Source organism: Ciconia boyciana, chromosome 5 (genome assembly GCF_034638445.1).
Source record: "Ciconia boyciana chromosome 5, ASM3463844v1, whole genome shotgun sequence".
In the NCBI taxonomy this organism is placed as follows: Eukaryota; Metazoa; Chordata; class Aves; order Ciconiiformes; family Ciconiidae; genus Ciconia; species Ciconia boyciana.
Window position 1 is genome coordinate 30216949 of NC_132938.1, and position 17815 is coordinate 30234763.

General features: G+C 36.8%; 1 protein-coding gene across 1 annotated transcript in view; it reads left to right on the forward strand.

The window, feature by feature from the left end:
- The window catches only part of CWH43 (cell wall biogenesis 43 C-terminal homolog), a 33050-nt gene extending 15451 nt beyond the window's left edge, over positions 1-17599 (forward strand). The window contains exons 9-18 of the mRNA XM_072861984.1: positions 894-973; positions 2299-2404; positions 5062-5197; positions 6405-6554; positions 9600-9744; positions 10413-10474; positions 11526-11681; positions 13200-13325; positions 14804-14905; positions 16295-17599. Of these exons, the coding sequence (XP_072718085.1) occupies positions 894-973; positions 2299-2404; positions 5062-5197; positions 6405-6554; positions 9600-9744; positions 10413-10474; positions 11526-11681; positions 13200-13287 (923 nt within the window). The 3' untranslated portion in view covers positions 13288-13325; positions 14804-14905; positions 16295-17599. The remainder of the gene's footprint in view (positions 1-893; positions 974-2298; positions 2405-5061; positions 5198-6404; positions 6555-9599; positions 9745-10412; positions 10475-11525; positions 11682-13199; positions 13326-14803; positions 14906-16294) is intronic.
- The last annotated feature ends 216 nt before the right edge of the window (positions 17600-17815 follow it).

Genomic DNA, 17815 nt, shown 5'->3' on the forward strand with positions numbered 1-17815 from the left:
TGTATTGTTTCTCAGCTTCCCCTTTAAGCACCTTTGCATCTGGCAGAGTATGAAATTGCTTGACATTTACTAATGTAAACAGCATGTCCTTTCTTCTGACACCATCCATGGCAAAATTTCTGGAACAAAATTGTTCCAGAAAACTTGCATAAAAATAACTACATTATATGTTTAAAGGTTTGATTTTAAAATCATCGTAGATACCATATGCCACTGTGTAAATGAAATAGCTGCAGAGGGGTTTGATCATCAAATTACAGTGTGCCAAACCCTGAGAGCTCTTAAGTGTCCACTGTGGTTATTTGGAAGGCAATAAGGAGCAATGGGAAATGTCTGAATTTGCATTCTGTGAAGCCACAGTGCCTTTCCAAGAATGTGTCAAACAAAGGACTGCTCTGGAGGTCTGGCAGGGATCACATCTTTCTGACACCTAAAGGCTTGCAAAGTAAACTCAATTTTCTTCCACACATTGTATTAATATAGAATAAAAATTGTATACTACAAATGCATACCTGGAACACAGAGAGGAAAACACTGGAAGGTTTACATGATGCTCTTACTCATTTCTTATAATGAATTCTTCAGTAGGTATCATTTTTACATAAATATTCCAAGGAGTTTTTGTATATTGTATCTGCTCAGCCTGTTGTGTTTTGGAGAATGTAAGTGTATCTGCGCACATATAGATATTCTGCATGCATATAGATGCTCTTAACTACACTACTTTGGAATGGTGTTATCACTGGCATGTGGAAATTCAAATGTATACATTCCCCATTCTATGAATAGCACACCTTAGAATGACAGTATACCCAGTTCTGTTTAACTGCAATAATAACAACGTTATTTTCTCTTGCTTTAAAAACAATTTTTCTGTGTTTCTCTGTTTCAAGTATTGTGGCTGTTTGTTGGTGTTGGTTTGCTAGGATTGGGTCTACGTTATAAAACTTACCAGAAGAAGTTGGGTCAAGGGGTGAGTAGTGTGTTTGTGAAAAGGGTAACTTTTAAATATACAGTAAAATGCATGTGTGATATCTTAGGTGCGTTGGTTGGTGCTGAAGAAGTCTTTGTACCAGTATCCAGGTATTCAGCAATAATAATGCAGAAATGAAGATGCAAAAAGTTTAATTTGTAAATTCATGCTGAATGTGGGAAAGTCTGGGTCTTTGGAGATTTATAGTGCTGCTATGAAGGAAAAAAATATTCTGAAAAACTGAGAGATGCTTGCCTCATACATTCAATTTGAATGTTACTTTTATAAATTAGTTTATTTTAATTGTATTCAAAACTCGACTGCACAATGCTGTTAGCAACCTGATCTTATATCAGGGAAGTTTGACTAGATAACCTCCTGAGGTTCCTTCTAGCTGAAGGAATTCTGTGCTTCTATATTTATATGTGTAACTCTGAATTGAACATCTCTGAAAAGTTGGTTGGCTTAGATTAGACTTAGACTAGTTACGGAAATTGGATAAAAATCAGAAGATTCCAGTTTTCTATCTGGCAAAAGATTAGGTATTGCAATGATAGTAATACTTAAGATGCTTAATGCTCACAAAGTTTAGCATTTAGATTACTTACAAGTTGTCCAAGTGTGTTGCTTGCATACTTAGTAATTTTAATTCAAAATTAGAGCTGTTTTGATCAGATATAGATTAACATGTTTCCGTTCTATGATTTAATTGATTACTAGTATAAAATTGAATTTTTGATGCAGATGGTTGCAATTCTGAATTAGACTTTTTTCTTTTGGTGGCAGTTGGAAATAGTCCTTTGAAACTTGCTCTTGACATGTGTTCCGTTGGTAATTTTTTTGTTAGAGAAAATGATGACAAATGCAGGAAAAGATGCAGAAGAGGTGATGAGAGCTAAGTAGAAATTGGGTGTGTGCGTGTGCATGCACATGTGTATTCACACATGCACACAGACATACACAGTTGGCTTTCTTTTTAGAACTCATCCAGGTTTGTAGTACCTTAGAATGTGGAAAAAAGTGGGTAGTTCCTCTTAGATGAAAAAATTCGTAGTCTCTTTCATGTTCATTTATTTACTGTTACTTGTACAAATTCATTCTAACTATGATGACTTTTCTCCTCTTGTTAATAGCAGATTTTTCTCAAAAATACCTAAAGTCTTTTGTCATCCTGACAGTTTTCTTAGGAAAATATGTTGGTTAAAACACTTCTTCTTGCATGTCTTTTATGGCACCATGTATCTGATGTTGTTGACTGCAAAGGTATAATACATAAAAGTCAAATTGTACTTGACTTTTTTCCCTTTTTTTTTTTTTTTTTTGAGGTTCCAAAAAGAGACTTCTCTGCTATGATCTGGCCTTTTAGATTTGCATATGACAATGAAGGATGGTCTAATTTGGAAGGATCAGCTAATTTGCTTAATCAGACAGGTAACTTTTTTTTCCACTTCATTTATATTTGAGAGGGTTCATCTGAAGAGACAGAAGCAAGAACACCTGCTGGGTAACTGAGTCTGTTCTTGCATTAACAGAAGGACCTGTGTGTAGTGGCTTTCTCCTGAATTTGTGAGCTGTTCCAATACAATCACTTCTGTTAAAAATCCATTTGCAGAGGTGATAATTTTTTAAAATATATTTTAAAGAGTTTTCTGGTTAGAGGAAACACTTTGTTTATTATTTGGATTTTTTCCTCATATTGCTGATGAGTTACTTGTCTATAGAGAAATTCTTTGCATAAATGAAATAATGATAAATATCCTTTTAGATAAAATTTAGTGTTTTATAACTTCTCTGGTTTTTTTTAGATGTGAAGCATTATGTAATTCCTAAAGGGTCTGAAATTAAAATGTCCTAAACAAGGTGTACAGAGGAGAAACAGACAAGTCTGTTTCCATCACTGAGCCAGAGCAATGTATAAAAGAAAAATAGTGATTGTAGCTTGGTTGAGTTGTTATGATTTTACTGTAAAGAAGGGTCTCTAACCTGTTGTTCATGGACAGGGTTTTGGTTGGAAAATTAGCTATAGGAAATGCAGAATTTGGACCAAAGATTAGTGCTGCTGCAGAGTGCATTGAAAGGAATTGACCAGTGGTGCTTGTAGGTGTTACTTGTTTTCTTGGATACCCATGAGATAGGGAAGACTGAGCACTGCCATTTTAAGATTTGAAGCTGCTCAGGAGATTAGGAAGCATCTGTGCTGTCATTCTGGCCTTTGTATTTCTCCTCTCCTCCTATGGTGTGAATGTACCACACGGCTTTCCTGAGCAGCTCAGGTTTGACAGACCCCAGCAGTGGGAAGGCACTGACACAGGTCCTGCTGTGCAAGCCTTGATTTTGTGGCAGAGATGCTCAGGAGTTAGTGAAGAGGGAAGAGGCTGATTTGTGCATCATTCATAGCTCATGGCTTATGTCTGAGTATTTATTTAATCTTTGCATATTTATTTATTAACTGTAATTATTGCATTTATTTCTGGTACCTATAGTTTAAATTCATGAATATTAGAAAAAGTGATTTACCTGGTTATGTCCATTGAGCATTTCTTCGTGGTAATGAAGCATCACTTCTAAAATAAGCAATTGGTAAGTCAAAAAGGCAGCAAATTCCAAAATATAAATTAATAAATCTTAATTCCTGGTTGCTAGAAACAGTATTCTGGAGTTTTATGTTATATGTATATTGTTACATAAAATACATTAAAATTTCCAGGAAATGCATTAATGCATTCAGACTTAAGCTAGAGATTCCTAAACGATTTGTTTGCTAAAGAAGAGTAGCTGATTTTGAGAGCCACAGAGAAAAGAGTGGCTAACTTCTTCAGCATAGGGGTTATCTTTAAAAGTGTGGTGGTGTGCATTCCTTGGGCTCATCTTCTCTCTGTTGGAACAGTGAAGATGCAACATGTAATGGCTTTTGTGAGTGGAACTCCTGTCTGCCCTGAAGGGAACCAACATCAACCGCTCTCAATGGTTTCAGTCATTGTTTCTGTGGCCAGCATGTATGCTAACGATGTAGAAGCAAAAACCTGGGAATCCACTTAAAAGTACTCTAAGCTACCATTTTCCCTGCTAATATTGCTTTTCATAGTGCTAAATAAGACATTTCAAAAGCAAAAAATCTTATGTGGCAAGAGTGGTGCTGTATGGAGCAGTCTTAATTCCTTATAGAAGGGCTGCGGATGAAGTGGTGACTCGATCTGCCTTCTAGAGTAGGAGAGCACTCCAAGGGGGCATAATCACAGCAAGAAGGGAGCAGTTGCTGCTGCTGGAGCTGTACTGACCTGCTGCTTAAGCTGAGCCTGGATGGTTCAGCCAGCCTGTGGCCAGCTTGCAGACTCCCAGCTTCCTTCAGGTATGGGCAGGTCTTTCTTAGCTGCCAGTTCCTTGAGGGACCACATAGCTCTTCCTCTATCCTGCAGCTAAAATATAGGGAAACCTGTCATGTTCCCCTGACAAAACCATACCTCAGCATGTAAACAGGGGGAGGGATCACAGTGACCTGAGAAAGTGAGGTGGCTGTGAGTGGTCAACAATTCACTAGAGATGGGAACTCTTTTGTTACCATGCTTGGGGGCTGACACTAGGTTACTATGGGTTGATTAGTTGTTTTGGCAGCAGCCTGCTCCCTCTTGCACAGGACCATTTGGAGCAGAATAGCATTTGGTAGATGAAGGTAAGTGCAGATGTGCTGTGTAGCACTTGTTCATCAAGTTGAAAGCAGTAGACTCGCTGCTGTGCTGTTAGTCTGTGTATGCTCATTATGTCTAATGCTTTTGAAATGGTCTGCACTAGGTATATGCAGGCCAGCTGTACTGTGCAGTCTCATGTGTCTCTAGTTATGCATCAGGGAGGAGCTATGGCATCCAGACACTAAGTATGTCTCCATCAGAGACTGTGTAGCCTACAGTGACTGAAAGTTTGGGTATGACTGTTGCCAGTGTAAGATTTGCCCTGATTGACTCCTGAAGGGCTTGTGTCCATCCCTATGTAATCAAAAGGGAAATAACGACATTACGTAGTAATTTATAAATCACTTTTATAGGTCACAGTTATAAATTTGGAAATATTTTCTTTTTTCTTCCCCATTATAGGTGCAGATTTTATCACTATTATAGAGAGTGATGCCTCTAAACCATTCATTGGGAACAATGATCCAACGATGTGGCTAGGGGAAAGGCTAGGATTTTACACAGATTTTGGTCCAAGCACAAGAGATCACACTTGGGGGTGAGTCATCTTTATGTGCACAGTGACAGTAAATAAATGTAAATACACTACCCAATACTAACTCCACTAGAACATGGGCAAAGAATAATTGGAATAATAATCACCGTTATCACTTGTTGGAGCTTGTCTTTACGAACACGCTTTGATTCCTTAGCATTACAATGCGATGCAGATGAAGTTTTCTCATCGTTAAAAATGTTCAGTTTTTGGTGCCTGCCCCTGGAAGCTACTTTGGCTTTGGTGATGCAGAGAATGGCATCCTGCCTCTTACTGTACAGATTTGGAAGTCTGGAATTCTAAGTATTATATCTGATTCACTTTTCTCATTGTTTTGGGCTATGAGAACTTTAGATTTCAGACTTAAAAAAGTTATAGCAGTTGGAAAATGTAACTGCACCTGGAGTTATTAGAAATTTTAACTTAATTAAATCCAGCTTGGGCTGTATAGTAGGAAATGGGCATAGAAAGGCGCATGTCTGTTTGACCAGATTTTTTTTGTCTGATTTTACTTTAATGCTTGACCAACTACCAGTTGCACATCTTTGAATATCTTTGCGCTCTGGAAAATAGTGTCTTATGATGTGGCTTTTTTTCCAGGGGGTTATGCAGATCTCTGTGGCAGATGGAACTTCCTGGTGATGTTGCAATGGCTATTTAATTTTTGCCATATGTGAGGGGAATTTAGTAACTTTCCTCTTCCAGAACCTGTGTCTTTAAGTGATGCAGAATGGGGCAGAAAAGTCATTCTCTGAAATTTTCTTCATGCAATATTTTGAAAAACCTGATGCAAAATGGTTTTAAGGTTTATTCCAAACAGAAGCTGAAAGAATGAGAAATCTCCCACTTTAAAGATGTATTTCTACCTGCTTCTACTTCTAATAAATTACATTTTAATTGCTGGTAGCATAAAATTCTGTTTTGTCTGAGGATGCAGATTTTGAAAGGCTCAGTGTAAGAATTCATATAGATGGAATGGTATTTCTTACTGTAGGAATGAATTTGATAATACATTTTTAGACATGTACTTTAGTAATATTTTAGAGGAAAACCTTTTAAATTCAGAAAAATCTGCCAGAGATAGTTTGTGTTCTGGTCTGATGGTTTGAGTTCAGTGACCATTAGTCTTCTGCTCACATTTATCTGCTTAGTTCACACTTGTGATGCTTGTGAACTACAAAAATGTAATTGTTTCCCTCTTCTCATGTAGGATTATGGCGCTATCGAGGTATCCAATTGTAAAATCTACTCATCACCTCCTTCCATCTCCAGAGGGAGAGATTGCACCTGCCATCTCCATGACTGTCAACTTCACAGGGAAACTGGTTGATTTTGTTGTTGCCCACTTTGGAAATGAAGAGTGTGTATTTTGTTTATTGTTACTTATGTCATGCAAAGTCGGGTAACATAATTGCAATTTGTGAACTTTTGGGATTTCTTTTGTACCCTTTAAAATCTGCTGCTGTAATGCTGGTTCTAACAAGGCACATTGGAGGAAATACTATGACGTGGCTACTGGTTTAAAACTTTGAAGCATTTTTTTAAAAGGTACAAATGCGTCTACACAAAACTCAGCTGAGCCTAATATCTGACTTACTAATGATATCTGACATCGTTATATAATGATACAGTTCTGCAAAACCACAACAAGTAATAAGGCTACAGATACATCTCAGTGCAGGATAGCATCCTTCTAACTTTCTGCATGTGGAATAGATCTGCTCTATTCCACAATGAATGCATAGTTACAGTTACAGATAGATAGCATTAACGGACAATTGATGTTTATTAAAATAAAAAGTAACAATTCTGAAACCTCCAAGAAAGGACAGAAGAGCAGCAAAGCTGGTGAAGGGTCTGGAGAACAAGTCTTATGAGGAGCAGCTGAGGGAACTGGGGTTGTTTAGTCTGAAGAAGAGGAGGCTCAGCGGAGACCTTATCGCTCTCTACAACTACCTGAAAGCAGGTTGTAGCCAGGTGAATGTTGGTCTCTTCTCCCAAGTAACAAGTGATAGGATGAGAGGAAACAGCCTCAGGTTGCACAAGGGGATGTTTAGATTGGATAATAGGAAAAATTTCTTCACTGAAAGGGTTATCAAGCATTGGAACAGGCTGCCCAGGGAAGTGGTGGAGTCACCACCCCTGGAGGTATTTGAAAGACGTGTAGATGTGTTGCTTGGGGACATGGTTTAGTGGTGGACTTGGTAGTGCTAGGTTTATGGTTGGACTCGATGACCTTAAAAGTCTTTTCAAATCTAAATGATATTATGATTCTATGATTCTGTGACAGTGTTGAAACAGCAACAAAAATATCCATTCAGTGTCCTTCTGACTATATGAAACTGGAAACATGAAATCTAATATCTGGATTCTGAAAGGAAGAAATATACTAGTAACTCAAATATGTATACTAGTAACTCAAATATGTGATGGAAAAGATTTCAGTTCTTTACTTCAAACCAATGTCTTGATTACTTGTGTGTAATGAATATTAATAAGGGATAGTTTTGTGATGTTCCATGTAGCTGTATTTTCTGTTTTATTTGCTGCAATATCTAGTATGTTTGTGGTTATGTAGTAAGATTTGGACTTTTTTTTATATTTGTAATAATTCAAGGAGAGGCAAATTTATGGATTGGATGCAGAATATAATACACAAAGAAGCTGCTCAGAAAGCAGTAGGAATTCTCATTATCTCATATTGAGCTTCCCCATTTCCTTCCCCTATGTAGAAGCTGTGCTCCAAGCATGCAAATTGTTTATAGATTTCCCTTTTACTAAACGCACATAGTTGTCAAAAACCACTCCCAATCTGAACTCTAGAAAGGAATTTCATTCTCTGCCTCACACAGATTATTAGACTTGCCTCTCTGAGAAAATTTGTCAAAGCAGAAGAAAATAGCACTGTATTCCACCTCACAGAAAGATGAGATAAAGATGAAGGAGAAAATAGGAGGAAACACATGGGAAACGAGTGCAAATTAGATTGTGTTTTGAGGTGAATGAATTTGTAATTAAATGGCACACAACTGCTTGTTTTTAATCTTTTTTCATCTGCTGCTTAGGATGACATAAACTATAGAATACTGTATAACTAGGGATTTTTTTAAAGACTGTTTTTAAAATGTGGGAATATAACAAAGCCTGTGTCATTTAAAAGAACCCATCTTCTGGAGAAGTGTAATTCTGGAAAGAGCAGCTAGCTGAGCAGGCAACTTCACATATACCTAGGTCAGGCTTCTATTTAAATGGTTGGGTTTTTTTGTCTCCTGTCTGTGTGCTCTTTCTCCCTAAAGCATTTGCTTCAGTCAGAAGTACTGCTATTTAGAAAGCATAGCAGCATTTAAATACTTGTCATCTTTTAAATTTAAAGTCATCTTTTAAATTTAAAGTCATCTTTTAAATTTAAAGTCATCTTTTAAATTTAAAGTCATCTTTTAAATTTAAAGTCATCTTTTAAATTTAAAGTCATCTTTTAAATTTAAAGTCATCTTTTAAATTTAAAGTCATCTTTTAAATTTAAAGTCATCTTTTAAATTTAAAGTCATCTTTTAAATTTAAAGTCATCTTTTAAATTTAAAGTCATCTTTTAAATTTAAAGTCATCTTTTAAATTTAAAGTCATCTTTTAAATTTAAAGTCATCTTTTAAAATTAAATTTAAATTTAAGCATTTAAATTCTTGTCATCAAAATCAACTCCCTGTATCAATGGTATTTAGCCCAGTCTACCAAAATACATGCTTTGCACAACTGTTTAAAGTTATTAACATGAAGAATCATAGAAAGAGAACTGCCTTTACATTATGTTATGACAAATCCAAGGACAGGGAATGGGATCCAATACAGTATTTTACCAGGCTCCACTTACGCTGTCATTTTTGGTCATGTTGGAACTGTTGTGTAAATCTTGTGAAAGAGATACAGAATACCTGTGAAATGTTATTAAGTAGTGTTAATGGGATGACGTGGCTCTTAAGTTATATTTCATAAATTATGTGACCAAAACTATATTTGCCATGATCTGTCCATCATAAAAGTTTTGTTAGCATGTGAGCTCTTTGTTATGCACCACTCTGTGCTAGCACAATTAAATTTCAAGTGCAGGCAGAGACAAAGCCTCATAACCAAAGCACTTACGTTCACGTTTCCTAGTGATGAGATCAGTATGAAAAACAAAACAGTAATAGAAAAAGTTGTTCCTATAATGGTTAGAAAGAGAACCCTAATTACATCTACCATGACAATGTGCCTTTTATTTTGAATCAATGAGTTTTCTGTAAACTTTCATACTCTCTAATACTGAGCAATAAAAAAGGTGGCAAATTTGTTTGTGGCTTACTATGTTATAGCACAAAGATTCTGAGCTAAAATGTATATATGTTAAAGTCTTTTCCATTTCTTTCAGAGAGGACTTGGACAGAAAACTCCAGGCTATAGCTGTTTCAAACCTATTGAAGACTAGCTCTAAGCAAGTTGTATTTCTGGGATACATCACTTCAGCTCCTGGATCCAGAGATTATACTGAATTAATACAAAATGGAAATGTCCAGGTAATGTGAAAATATTGCTTCTTTTAGCAATTAGAGATAATATATATTTGAAACATTCAGCTTAATATTTCAAATTCATGACTTAGACATATAAGAAAATATATGCACATTTTTCAAATACACTCTTCAGCTACCTGACATGTTATAGAGAAGGTGAAGTTACACAGTCAAAGGACAAGAGGCAATGGACAGCAGTTGCCGCAAGGGAAATGTCAGTTAGATAGTAGAAGGAAAAAAAAATAAAAAAAAAATCACAGTTAGGGTTGTCAAGCATTAGAACAGGGGCTCAGAGAAGTTGTGAAATCTCGATCCTTGGAGGTATTCAAAAGTTGGCTGGGTAAGGCCCTGAGCAACCTGCTTGAAGTTACTTTGAGCATGTGGTTGGGAGTGGGTGACCTCCAGATGTCCCTTCCAACCTCTAATTCTGTGATTCTTTTGTTTTAGAACTGAGTTCTGCAGATTGGTTTTCTGTCAGGAGATGTCAAAAAGTTGTCTGATTTGTCTATGTCTAACAGTGGGTTTTTTCCTTTCTACCTCATTACAATGTTTTAGGCAAAACATTTTTCTGTAGCAGGTTTACACATTGGTTCTGTTACTGATTTAAAGCCTACCCATAAGGAAAGCTTGTCTTATTTGTTTGACTTTTCATTTTTTCCTTTCACTCGTAGGATATTGACAGTACAGATCATTACAGATGGTGTAGCTATATTATGTATCGCGGAGTAATAAGGTATGTTAAAGTGGATCATTTATTCATTGGTTTTAAATGTCTTTATGACAATCAGTTTTACACCCTTCTGTATGTAATTGTGGAAGAGTCTTATATCCCCAAACAATTGTGTATGGACAGTTAGATATATCATGAAGTAATGTGAAACATCGATCTCAGGATGAACTGGTGTATTTCTGAATATAATTTACAAAGACAGTATTACAGCTTTCATCCTTCTGTGTCAAAAGCTTTCAAATCTAATCTGCTTTGGTAACATAAAACTACTTTTTTCCAAAGCTCTGGCTTTGCAGCTTAATTCTAAAATGTGAAGGCTAAGCCCTAATTTGTGTGTGACACAGAAGATACAAATTTTGAACTATGATTGTAGGGTTTGTCGAAGCAAAATGCTGATCTAATACAGCCAAGCTTTATGCTGGATTTAGTGGAAACTTTGACTGTATAACCCCATATTGAAGCACTTTCCTCTGCTGGGACCTATGCACTCTGTATCTTTTAATACCAAGTTGCTTGTAAATCATTCTCTTGGTGATGTATGTACCAGAATGGAATTCAGCAAATTCTGCAGTATTCACAGGAGTAAAACCAGTAAACTAGATAGCTGTCTTAAGTAACAGTACTGAGTAAAAAAAAAAAAAAAGCAACAAAAAAAACAACAAAACCCCCATTTGCAGTCTAGTTTTTCTCATTACTCATTCCATTGAAGCTTGAGTTCCTTTCTTGAATTTCAAAATCTCTTCAGTGAAAAAAGTTGGTGAGCTTATACCAGTATGTATATTCTAAAACTGTAATTTAAAAAATAAGTTTATAGATCTAGAACTTATTTTTGTTGTCAAACACTTGGGCTTTCTCAGTTTTTCTACTTGTGACATTGTGTTACAATGCTCATGTTTATAGAGCACTGTAAGTTTTTTGAACGTGCGATTCACAGAAATGGAAAGCTATGTTGATAGGTTAAATAATAACTCTTGGAAAAAGGAGACATGAATTAAGAATGTGGTGAAATTGCCTTGAGTTATTTCTTCAAACTAACTCTTCTTGTACCTGATAGGTTGGGCTATGCCCGCATATCTCATGCTGGTTTAAGTGATTCAGAAGTCCAGATGGCCAAATTTAGGATCCCAGATCACTTGGATAGCTATGTTGACAATGACAGAATTGTCACTGATCCCAGCCAAGTTCCTGAGGACATCCATTTCAATCCCAGGTCAGTGTATCTCATAAGAAATTAAGGGGATGATGTACATGACATCTTGTAAAAGAGAAGTCTAGGAACAAAATTGTTCTTAAAGTGGGAGGCACTGGTCAGTACCAAACTGAGCAGAAGATTAGGAGGCAAGAACTTCAGATTTGTAATTCCATTTTTTCTACTGACTTGGCATGTGCCTTGGGAAAATCAGTCTGCTGTGTTGTAGCATAAACTGAAGGTAATGCTTATTTCACCCAGGTGATTAATTTCTGAGATTGTTTGATAGGGATATTTGCCAAGTGGTGTGGTGACTCATTTTATAGATGATGAGAGATCTCCCATGTTTCTCAGCACTTTTGAGGGTCGGGGTCTTAATATACTGTTACTTAGAACACAAAATACAATATACATGTTCAATACTCCTTACATAAGCATTTTAAAACATACTGTGTAACTGGAGCAAAAATTAAGGAGAATGCCTGAAGGCAGTATGTTACATATGTCAAGAAGAAAAAAGGGCTAGGTTTTTACGTAAAAAGTTATTTCTAGAATGCTGTCATTTTCCACTGGCATTGCATAAGAAAGAGAAATACAGAGAAAGGTATTTATTCTGCATTGAGTATCAGTGGAAGAGTCATGAAGTCTGAGACAGATGTTGCCACAGAGAGACAATTTCCAGCAATGCCATATTTACTACTTCTAACATGCATAATACAGAATATATTAATTTCTTATATACTCCTAACAGTTGAGCTTACTTATTATCTACCACTCGGTCACTGGCTTCCTGTCTAAGCAGGAGTTTGCCCCGTCTTTTCCACATGATGAAACTTGCCTAAAGTTAGCATTCACATTCAGATTTTTCTCAGTTGATTTCAGCAAGAATATTTTTCTTGTCCTAATTTCTTTTATGTCTTCCTATAAGCAGAAAAAAATTATAACCTTTAGGAATAAGTTTAACTTTTTCCAATTGACTAAAGTTATTTTGAAGTACAATGGCACTGCTTTTAAATGCTATTTAGCACTGGTATTTTGAATAAGTACTACATTTTACTTTTGCAAATCTACCTACTGTAACAGTCAGTAGTAAAAACTTTCAGATTTAAATACGGCATGAAAAATTACAATTTTCACCGTAGCTTTCAAAAGTAAGATGTGCAATCTTAACAGTAGGGTTGAGTATTTGGATACTGTGGGGGGTTAAATTATATCTCCACCCAAGTCAGTAGAAGAAACTTCAAGAGCATAGGATTTAACTAGATAAAAGCACCGCTCACCTTCGTCAGCTGGAGTTTATAGAGTGCCTATGGCATTAATCCAATCAGTGTAATTAAATGTCTCCATTATACTCAAAGACCTCTAGTTAGATAGCGTACATAGATTGATTTATACGTAAGCAGGGTTGTGGCCTGTTTCTGAAATAAACTATCTAGAACATTCAGAAGCAGTATTAATTGTACTGTAGTAAGTGTATGATTTAATTGCATGGGTTAAATCATGTTGTAATGGTTTTGCTTTGTTGAATATTTTTCTTAGGTTTGGATCTTATAAAGATGGACATAATTATGAGCGTATTCATCACTTTCATATGAGCACTCCTAAATATTTTAAACAGATAAACTAGAATGAGAAAATACCATATCATTGGGACCAACAAGAAAGGTTTGTTGCTTGAAACTGAATTGGCAGCCAAAAAGACTACATTGTTTAAGGATGAGCAACTCCCATGCTGCATAACACTGAATGTCTGTGTAATAGCTGGTGACTCTTTTCTTTAATGAGTTGTCATCACTGTGAGAGAGGGAAGACACATGTGTTTCGATAAACCAGTGTCTACCTGGGCTAGATACCTGCTTTGTACGCAGCAAAGCAAGGGTGGGAACTTGCTTTGGCAATAACTTCTTCAACTTTTTTGAAGGTATCCTACATTGTGCAGTTTCAGAGTTAAATGTATCTATCCACCTTTTCTTTAGGGTCCAGATATGACCCCTTTCCTCTCCTAGGAGCTTGTTGGAACGATCATGAGCAAGGAGTTTCAGCTGACTTCCACAATTTTGACTGAGGCAAAGCAAAATAATGTGGTAGTGTAGGTAACTTGTTGATATATGCTGCACATTGTAGTCCCACTGCTATTGAAATGAAAAGGTTGGCCTCAGGTTTTTCAAAATAGGAATGGGACTAGGTTGTTTCTTCATTGGGAGATATGCAGTAACTGTGTTTGAAGTGTGTGCATTTTTTATTTACTGAAACAGTATTTACATCTGCTGCTATTCCACATTTTATTCTTAAATGAGTTTTATTAGAACAATTTGCAGATGATTGATGTTCATAATATTGAAGAAAAGGCTGTGACTTCTACAGACTTTTTTTAACAGGACATTAGTGCAATGCTTTTACAAAGGGAAGAGTGAAGTACCTCTGAACAGTTATTGTTATGAGACACTTAAGTGAACACACTGCAGAAGAATTTAAGAAAATCATGCTCAACATGCCAAGGGTTCTGAGAAGGGAGAAAAGTTGATTGTAATTTTTATTTTAAATGAACTGTAATAAAACAAAAAAAAAAAGTTCCTTTGCTAGCACTGCACTTTTTAGTGGGACTAAATAGAAGAGGGGCTTTTTTTGGCCTAGGCAGTGAACTACCTACTATGTAACACACATGTAACACAATGTAAAACATGTTTTCTCGTGGTCTCTTGGCAAGGTCTTTTATACTTAACTCCTGATCCTTCAGTATATGTGCAGAGCTTCCCTTAAACAATGAGGACATCTTCAGTGTTGGCCAAAGGAAGTTTTGTGCTTGTGAGAAACATTTTAGATGGTTTATTTAAATGACCCTCTCAACTTGGAAACCACATTTGTGATGTTAGTATTTAGTACTGTGTGTCTTTCCAGTGATACCTAAACATACTATAAGTGAAACGAATAGGACGTGTTGCAGGAAAGAGGTGGGGTTTTTTTCTCCCTCTTATGCTCCACCATGTGCTTTTGAGAACAGCTTGAGCATACTCAATTTTATTGTTTCTCCCTGTAAGCAAATACAGGATGTGTCTTTACCCAGGGTTTCTTGTTCTATGGAGTCGGGTAACTGCTGCCGTCACCAAGCTTGTCACTTTATCCTGATCCTCTCTTGTTTTTAGGACTGTGTTCCTGAGAGTGAAACACTTCACTGATCTTTGTGGACAGAGGATATTTGAAAGGCACTTGAGGAATACGTAGCCACAACAACTTCATCTCAGATGGTATTAGAAAGCCTGACTTTGTTAGTTACAATTAACCATCCATTGTGGAACTAATTTACTTCTCACCTATAAGTGCTGTGTTTGTCTTTACAAGCCCAATGAAGTCTAATTAAACATACCAGTTTAGATATCCTTTAGGAAGGATTTGAAATCCTCTGAACTTGTTCTTTGTGTGACTCTCCAGCAGGACAGGATAAATTAGGTTTCAGAGTGATGGGAGCGTTTCTTGCACTTTCAGCAGTTTTCTTCTGCAAACAGCAGTAGCCCCTGTCCCTCCCTTCTCCCAGCCTGCAACAGCAGCTGGCACTGGCACCAACATTGCACAGTGGCTCTGAGTATCCTCACTTCTTTGCAGCATGCTCTTATGCTAGCTCTGACGCATGTCCAGCCACAGGTTTGCCTTTCCGTAGCTTGTACAAAGCATAACATTATCTTGCCACATTACTTAACATTCTCCACAGGCTGACTCTGCAAATCCCTTGTAATGTGAGCAGTTTGTTCATGTGAGATGCAGGAAATGATACTCAAACATAAAAAGCTTGAAAAACCCTTATTGTTTTAACAATTGAAAAATAGAATCAGGGTATTTTTCAAGAAGTCAGGCACCAAAGTGTGACTTGCATAACAGATCAGACTATATGTCATCTCTGTGTGTAATCTTCCAAGTCTGTGAGTGTACTTGGATGGATTTTCACAGGATTTAGAAACGGCTGCCCCATTAGAAATGTTCAAGCAGACATTGACAAAATCTAAAGTTTGAATATTCTCCTCTTCCGAGTACCTTGTGTAATTTAATGTTGGTGGATCCATACCTCATAATGCCTAATATCAGAAAACACTATGAAAATGTAATGAGTAGCAAGTATTTGTTGACATTTGCATTATTCTGTCAGAATAACTAAGAAAAACTATGACCATGAACTGTTTGTATACTGCTTCTACTATTGTGGTTAGAATTGGGAAGCTAAAACTACACTTTACTTGTCCTTGAATCTGCACATTGATCTAATCCCCTGTATCTGACTGGTTTAGAAAAATGTGTAGTACGTCTTTGTTGCAATCACTATGTTTCAAACTATGAAAGAAATGTGCTAGAACAGGTCCTGCTACAGGGGCGTGTGACTAATCTTGCTGTTTTCTAATCATACTCTCTTCATCTCAGCTTTCATAAGATAGTATGTTATGAAAGAAAAAGTTTGTGGATATCTTTAACTATGCATTCGGAGACAGCATGAAAAGATAAAACGTATAAAATAGACATTATTTTCTAAATAATGAGCTTTTTGAGCTTTTCCTGGTGGTAAAAGGTCTAGATTATATATATATTACTTCTAAATAATATGTCTTCTTTTGTACTCCTAATTCCATCCTCTCTGACGTTCTGTGCAGGTCAGTTAAAGTTTCTAGGAATGTACAGGAAGAGACAGCAGTACCTCAGAAGCCTACCAGTGTGTATCTCGGAATAAGAAAGAAGGACTCTAGGTAACATGTAAGAGAGCAACTTCTGAGAGTAATTGTATTGGATTCTTCAGCAGGGTGGAGACTCAAGTCTCCTCTTACATATATTCCTGCTTTGGGCCCTTGACTCAGGCATTTCTATGTGTATTGTAAGCTCAGCTTCAGGAGCAGTGGCTCTGGTGCTGTCACAGAGCACTCTGAAACCTGAGAGCTGCAGTTCAAACCTCTTGGGCTAAGAAGGACCTGAAATTTTTATTTCCCATTTTCAAAAAGGGTGTCACAGCTACAAGCTTATTAAACAAAAGTTGGGCACACCCTTTGGTTTTGAACTGGAGTTGATGTTGCTGAAATGAGTTAGGTGCAGCTTAAGTGTGCAGGTGATCAGCTCCCACATGTCTCACTGAAACAGAACACCAAAAATGTTCAGGGTCATCTACTGACAGTGAGGGAGCTTTGTGGCCCCAGACAAAGGTGCTGGTTGTTCTGATGCACCTCCAGGGTTCAGGCAGAAATTCTGAGCTGCTCTTTGAAGCTTCATTGCTTAGAGCATTCCTAATTATGAATTAAGCAGAATGCTTTTAAAACTTCAAACTGAAGGTGAAAAAAACCCCCATAAATCAAATTTAAGGATTGAAATATGAGCTACCAACAGCCCTGAAACATGTTTTTTCTCATGTGTGTAAAATTACATGTGTTTGCAGGGTGTTACAAAAGGACCCTGAGGGTCAAGGTCATACATCTGTGGAGCAAGTGTAACAGAACAAACCTTTTTACTTAAACAAGGAGCATAGTATGAGTCCATGGGACAGGGCAATTAAAATGAGCTGAATTACTTAAGGAGGAGGGGTTTGAAAGCCGTTACATAATCTGCAGGTGCTACTTTCTGCCACCTGGGGTCCTCTTTTATCCCTGATCAGTATTGTTTGTCTGATACCACACAAGAATAACACACAGTTGAGGTGTTTCATTGCAATTCTGAAGGTGAAAAACCTTTTCAGAAGCATTACATATAGCTGTTTGTATTGACTTGGGTATCAGTTACTTTTTCATATCTGCAAATGATTTAGAACTGCAATTGCTGGGCTTCTGGTAGACAATTGGTTTCTTTTCTTACAATGCCCTGTACTGTGCTTTGTTGCTACATTATCTGCTTTGTTAATGTTTTATTTTCAATACATTTATTTTCCCCCTCTGACTTGTAAAACACCTAATGGTTTGTGATTCTGGTGCCTAAAATTAACTTGCAAGCTTGTTTCTAAGCAAACCAAGATGAACGAAGGTATTTGAGAGATTCAGTGGCTTTTGCAATTTGGAGTCCGATACCCTTTGGAAACAGAGGGGATCCTCTTTCTCAAAGACCCTTCTATGCTATGTTTCTGATAGCGTAGAAGATAAACCTAAGTAAATGGCTTCTCTTTCTCATGTCAGCCAGTATTTTTCACAGTCTACAGT